Raw genomic sequence first — 6,712 nt, forward strand, 5'->3', positions numbered from 1 at the left:
TGCTTCCATGTGAATTATTCATTTGTGATCAATCTCTAAACACTTCTTTTTACTCCCAGCACAGTCTGGTCTCATGGAAAAAGCAAAGAACTAGGAATGGGGAGATGGTAAAGCAGATTAGATTACACAGTGCTTGACACGCAGAAAATGATCAATAGAGCTTAGTTATTGTTGCCATCATTGTTATGTGCAGTCACTAAGTGAATGACTTTCATATATAAGAGAGTACAAGAGGCTTTCCTAAAGTGGCTCACCTTTATTCTGGGGTTATGGCAATAATAAATGAAGATAAAGAGAATTAAAAATCTTTGAAAAATGACAGCCCAAGGCAAGACCCTGTCATTTCCCTTAACCCCCAAAAAGCTTCTGGAACTGCATCATCCTTAGCTGGTGCACAATCCTGGAATGCAAAGTGGTTTTATCATTCACTGAAAGAGATCTGATGAAGTCAGGAAAGCCCAATGTGTGTCCATACTCGTGCTAAGTACGAGGGGATGCTAGCTTTCTCCGGTTGTGGTTTTTCAAATCGTAACTTGACTCCCACCACTATGGACACCTGCCCATGGGCTCTGCCTGGTCCTTCATCTCCATAGTTGGCCTGACCTGGTATAGAAAAGTACATCCACACTGACTCTGGGAGGTAGCAGCTCAGAGGGTTACCTGTAGGTTGTATCAACACTCAGGTTGGCGGCAGCTAACTCTGATGGAGGTATCCATGCAGGTAATGTGTTCCCAGCAACCCATTTCGTCCACTCAAATAAGCCAGGCTCTACACGGATCTTCAAGTGGTTTTCTTGTTGTAAACCTTAGACGTGAAATAAAATGAAGATGAAGGAATTGCCATACAAATTCTGGTAAATCTATTCTCTTTTCTACCAGTTGCCACATAAAGCTAAAACAAGGTGGAAGCATGTGGGTTTGGTCAAGGGGTTTTTAATTTCCATGTGTGACAAACATATGAGTTTGATACACTGGCCCCACCAACAGGATGTGTGCTGGCTTTACGTGGTCTCTGACTTAAGGAAAGGAACACAAGTCATTACCCATATCATGTATATACTTCTGTGACTACTAGAATGGCTTTTTCTAAGGGAAGTCCCAAGATGGCCTTGCTAAGAAACCTCAGAAATTCTCTTAGCATCCACTGCTCTACAATAGCTTATACTGTATTTGAATATCATGTAAATTATTCATTTTCTCTACCAGAAAATCCAGTTTTGAGTATTTCCAAGTCCTGTGTTTTCTCAAAGAATAATTACCCTCAGAGTAGGACTTGTCCCTGTTTAACTTTCTTTATGTTGCCGTTAGCCCAGTTTTTTAATATATAAAGTATTTTAATATATAAATGCATTCTGGTTTACTTAAGGAATAGAAGCCTCAAAGGTAGTGTCCATTCTTCATTGGCTTGGCTATTTCTGGCTCATTCATTTGTTTGGTATAAGTGAATAGTTCCACTCTGTTTCTACTAGTTTTCCTTCCAGTGAAATGAGAATGGAGATCCCTGTAACTCAAGCTTCCCCTGATTTTAGGGTGAAAGTTGAGTATCTTTTTAGCAATGGTCCTTTCAAAGCCATCCAATTAACTGCAGAAACAGGGATGATTAAGATTTGTAGATACTTAGGAGCACCATTGCTACTGTAAACAAGAAGCAAAAACAGAGCAGAGTGGGAGGAAATGATTTCACTGTTTCACTGCAAAAAAAGGATCACACTCTGTAAGCTCCAAATTATTGCCAGACAACGATATTTCACAAGCCTACCATTCATCCGAGAGGGCTTTACATTTTCAAGCGAAAAATGATCTGTATACCTCCTTCCATGTCATTTAATGCCACCAGAGTATGACTTGGGGACGCTTGCAAAGACACCTTCCAAAAGAATCATGGCTAAGAATTCCACATTTGAAGCTTTCCATTGGCTAATGTCCCACAAGTCTAGGATAACCTAGGTGTAGGGCTGTCTAGAGGCAGAAGGATGGACTCATTGACCTTTATCCAGTCTAACCTTTCAAGATGTTGTATGCAGTCTGAACGCAGCGCAGGGATGGGGAGCAATAGACGTGGTCAATAATGGTGTTGCTCTCCAATAAGGCTTCCCCTGCAAAGGAAGGCAAAAAAGAATCGGTTTGCTGGAGCTCATTGTGGGAGCGGGCAGCAGGCAGACCCTGCAAACCCCCTTGTCAGTGGGGGCTCACAGAGAGCTGGCATTTTTAGCTTCCCCTCATCAGTGTTTCCATGAAAGAGCCCATATGGAAGACCCCCTCTTGTCTTTTTCTTTCCTGCTCTGTGGCGCTAACAGGCAGGAAAATATCCATCTAGGAGAGATCCAGAAGCACGAGAATGCTCTGATTTCACACTTGTGATATAAATGAGATAGTTTACTGTGCCAATGAGATCTTGTTTTACTTTTATCTTGCACTAAACAAGATCTCAGCCTGTCATATTCTTAGATAACAGAGGTAAATCCCAACACCCGATACTTTAACACTTTCCTCGTGGAACACACTTCTTTTTTCTACTGGATAAAGTCTAAACACCTTAATATGGAGGGGCAAGGTCTTCTGTGAACTCGTCTTTATCCAGTTAACCAGCCGTATCACGTGTGACTCACAAGCCATGTTCTAGAAAAAGAGAGCTTTTTTTCTAAGTACTTTCGATGTTATTTCTCACGCCTATGACTTTATGTTGTTCTCCCCACCAGGCATACACTTCCTACCCTCCTGCTCCTTCTCTGCCCAGGTGACTTCTCCCCTCTTCTGTGTGTTTTATTATGCTCTCCTAATTCTCTGTACACAGTTTTATTCTTGAGCATACTCAGGATGTATGATATTTATCCACTTAAAAGTTTGTTTCCCTAAGGGTGGGGGCTTTCACTTGGATCCCCAACACCTAGCATAGGACCCTGCACAAAGTAAGTGATCAGTGAATGTGAACCGGACAAGGCTGCTGTCTCTGCCTGGCAGGTATGGAATAGAACTGCAAAGAGCTGACCATCTTCAAAGGATCCAGTCGGCCTCTCTACACCCAGCCACTCCAGGCTTCTCTCCTCTGCACCCCTGCGCTAGAAGCTGACCTTACCCCATCACTGGGTCATACAGCCCTCAAGGGATCACACCTCATTCACTTTGGTGAACCAGCCCAGTGCCAAGCACAGTGTTCTGAACTTTATGGTTGCGTAATAAATCCCCTTTTGAATTGGGGAAATAAATTACTTGTAGGAAAGTTGTAGAAAACCGTAGAAAGAGTCCTGGCATGCCCACTGGAACCAGTCTTTGGAAGAAGTAGCCAGGAAAGGTTGTGCAATCACTCCAGGACACTTACCCACCAGTCTTGCTTGCAGACATCCAAACACGGTGATCGGAGCATCTTTTTCATAATCCCGGAAACCACCACTCCGCTGAGGTAAGCTATGAGGCATGTTCAGGTTGGTGCGTATGTAGCGGCCTGAAAAAAAAAAAAAAAGTCAGACAAAGGATGACTTTCTGTTTTCCTTAGGACTTCTGTTGCTGATCCTCACAGCCCCCCATTTCCATTCCTTTTGGGCCAAAGAAATGGAATTGAACTTTCTAGAAAACACTGAAGCGCACACTTTTCCTCTGGTAGAGTCTTGGCATCTGCTCCTGCATTCTGTTGATGAAAGTGACAAGAGATCGTTTTTAAGTGGCAGTAACAACCACACACTCTAGAGCAGGAGGACTGTATGATACGCAAGCCTCTCACTCTTAGGCGCGCCACTCAAATGAAAAGGGAACCAACATAAGGCAGTGTGACGTAATGGAGGGAATTCTGGCCACAGAATCAGGACACCTGTCTCTGCCTCTGCCAAATGACCACGGGCAAGACGTTTGCCTTCTTTGGCCCCTGGTGTCCCAGTTTATAGAATGGGGACAAGAACACTTAACCTCTTCCCTAACACTCAAGACCATCAGGAAGGACTTACGTTGTAACAGATTATAGGCATTTCCTACAGGACGCGGAACAACCCTAAAGGACCCCATCTAGACAAATGTAGCTTGACTCTGCCCCCTAGAGGCCATGACAGGTATGCCAATGTTAAGCAGGTCAACCAACCACTCACCTTTGGCATCAAAGCACTGGGACAGCCAGTACTTTCCAAACACAACATCCATCCTCTCAGCATGCCGACACACAAAGAGACATCTCTTTTGAGGGCCGGGCTGGCTCTTGACTCTCAGAGGCTGTAGAGAGAGAAAGACTATTAGCGGGGGAAGCACAGAAGAAAGTGAACACATCCCGGAGCCAGGAGCAGAGCTGAGCTCTAGAACAAGTTCGGCCAGCGTAGGACTGGGACGGGTCCCGGAACCACCTGGGATTTACGTTGGCCTCTCTGTACGATGGGGGCACTAAGACTCCTCCTATAGACCTCACAAGTTGTTTTGAGGCTCAGATGAGATGAATTGAAGGTGTTTTATCAAATCAAAGGGTTGCAAAGACTGGCGCACACCAGTGTTGTCCTGGGGTCGTTTATAGGAGTAGCATTTGGCCGCTGCTAAAACGTGAAGACCACTTGAGTTACAGCTCCGAGGGAGAGCTAGCCAGTAGGTCGGGCTGGCCATCTAGTCCTCCCCCAAAGGGATACTTGATCCACAACTTCAGGGAGCGAGGACTTTTCTCACAAAAGTGTCTGCCTCACCTCTAACATATGGTAGTGAGGCCATATGGCTGGATAGTCTCCCCCAGCTTGGGCTTCTCTGGTCACAACTTTGGCTCTGTTGTCTCTCTACATGTGTGCTGGTGTTCCCAGAAATGGTTCAGGGAGGACAGGTGCTCCCTTGGAGTGATGAAATAGGCAAGTCTAGTCAAAGGCATGTCCAAATGACTTCAGGTTCTATAACTGCTGGGTGGATCCTTATAGATGTTTCTGTGTTCCTTGTTGATCGTCGGCTATTCCTAGTTTCCCTAGTGTGGCCAGCACTTTACATTTGCTGCCAGTTAGTTGCCCTGACAGGGTTAATATGTGGGATAGTGCCATGATCTTTCCCGTTTCTTCTGCTACTCTTCCCTAATTCAAGCCTGGGCTCCAGCCAATGTGATCTAGTCTCTTGATCTTCAACTTGCCTTTGTCTCTATTGTTCAGAATGATCCTCACCCCCACTCCTCCATTCTGCAACGTTCCTGGCATATATTGAGCCCTCAGACATACGTGAGCACTCACCATGGGCCAGGCACTGGGCTAAGAGCCTTCTTACTTTCTTTAATGTCACAGTGGCCTCTGAAATAGATAGAACTCTTATGACTTTACAGATAATATGTTTGCAGAGCCACCTTCTCTACCAGACTAGACCTGGATGCGGTAGACGCTGTCTGGTCCATCCACGTGACTCTTCCTAGCCTGACATTTCTGTGTATCTTTTATAATTTCGTGCCCTTTCTCCCTGAGAGATTGGGGACCCTTTGGGGCAGCAAGGGCAAGCCCTCCCACTTAGGGTCAGTGTTACCTGCGTGGGCTGGCAGATGATAGTCAGGGGCGCCGTCTCCCCCAGGCCCTGGTCCTCATACTGCCGCCTCTCCAATACACCATCACCAAATGAGAGTGGGTTAGAAGATGATGTGTTTAAGATCGAGTAAGAACTGCAGGAGAAGATAAGGAAGACGGTAACTGGTTTGGCCAGAATTCATCAGCATGTCACCATTGGGCTCAATGGTGCACATCCCATTTCTGGAGAGAAACATCTTGTTTTATACTGAAGTCTTGCAGTTACTAAATCAGGGGTGGATGGATTTCTGTACTTGGAATAGATGCGTTCGTCTCTCCAGGCAGGGATGGGGCCCTGATTTTAGGATGCCCCAGGCAGGCATGCTTGGTGCCAAGGCGTGCTAAAGACTAACGACTTATCAATTTTGTACCATTGTTTCCAGCTACTTTTCTGGCTCAAAAGAAAAAAAAACCCACAATTCCTGTTGCCTTTAATCTTTTCCATGGTGATTTCCATCCGAACTGCTAAGTTGGAGGGAGGATTCTTACTATCTCAGCCACTTTGCCTAATGATCAAGGAAGGCTTATGGCCATTCTCCCCCTATTCCACCTTCTTCCTTACCCCCCCCCCAGCCCCCTGCTCTCCCCATCTTAATAATACCTCCCACGAGATGATTAAATACAGGATTATTGCAGAGGAGGCCATTCTCAGCAGATGTATAGAGCTGTGGGCCAAGACCTCTCACTTCTGGGTGTAACACTAACTACAGAAGCCCCCCAGAGGTCTCACTGACAGGGGGCAGCAAATTAGGCCATGTTTAAATTATTTCAATTAGCGAGGCCTCCAAAAGGCTTTATCTAATAAACATTTGCCATGTAAGTACGGCTGTGAGGCAAATCCAATGAATATCTCCTCTGCCTCACCGAGGAGTGTTCAAGGGAGAGCATTTAAATTTTAGATTTCTTCCTTCTTTATAACAATGGTGGCCGTTCATTTGAGTCTGCTCAGCACAGTCTTGGTTCGTACCTGTTAACCTCATCTGTTCAGGAATATTAAGTGTTAACACAGTTGTAGTCTTCGAAATTCATCTTGGGAAAGAACTTTTTATATTCAGCCATATAATAAAGCTGACTGGTTGTGAGGCAAACCGTTTTGTAAATGCTATGATTTTTAATAATTTTAGGACTCTGTCCACTCTCTGAAGTACCCCCTTTGTGTCTGTACATAGACTCATCCCTCCTTGCACACAAAGGTTTCAGAAGCCTCCTACCCTCAA

General features: G+C 45.1%; 1 protein-coding gene across 1 annotated transcript; it reads right to left on the reverse strand.

Moving 5' to 3' along the window:
- Positions 1 to 236: 236 nt before the first annotated feature.
- On the reverse strand, positions 237 to 5,657 carry LOC102735927 (ubiquitin-associated and SH3 domain-containing protein B). Its single transcript, XM_081809507.1, has 6 exons — positions 5,458 to 5,657; positions 4,077 to 4,197; positions 3,320 to 3,442; positions 2,004 to 2,096; positions 661 to 805; positions 237 to 400 (listed from the first exon to the last, which is right to left on the reverse strand). The coding sequence occupies exons 2-6, from the start codon at positions 4,126 to 4,128 to the stop codon at positions 349 to 351; spliced, it is 465 nt and encodes a 154-aa protein (XP_081665633.1). The 5' UTR covers positions 4,129 to 4,197; positions 5,458 to 5,657; the 3' UTR covers positions 237 to 348.
- Between the last annotated feature and the right edge of the window lie 1,055 nt (positions 5,658 to 6,712).

Source organism: Leptonychotes weddellii, unplaced genomic scaffold (genome assembly GCF_054177405.1).
Source record: "Leptonychotes weddellii isolate Sample4059 unplaced genomic scaffold, ASM5417740v2 HiC_scaffold_10486, whole genome shotgun sequence".
Lineage (NCBI taxonomy): Eukaryota > Metazoa > Chordata > Mammalia > Carnivora > Phocidae > Leptonychotes > Leptonychotes weddellii.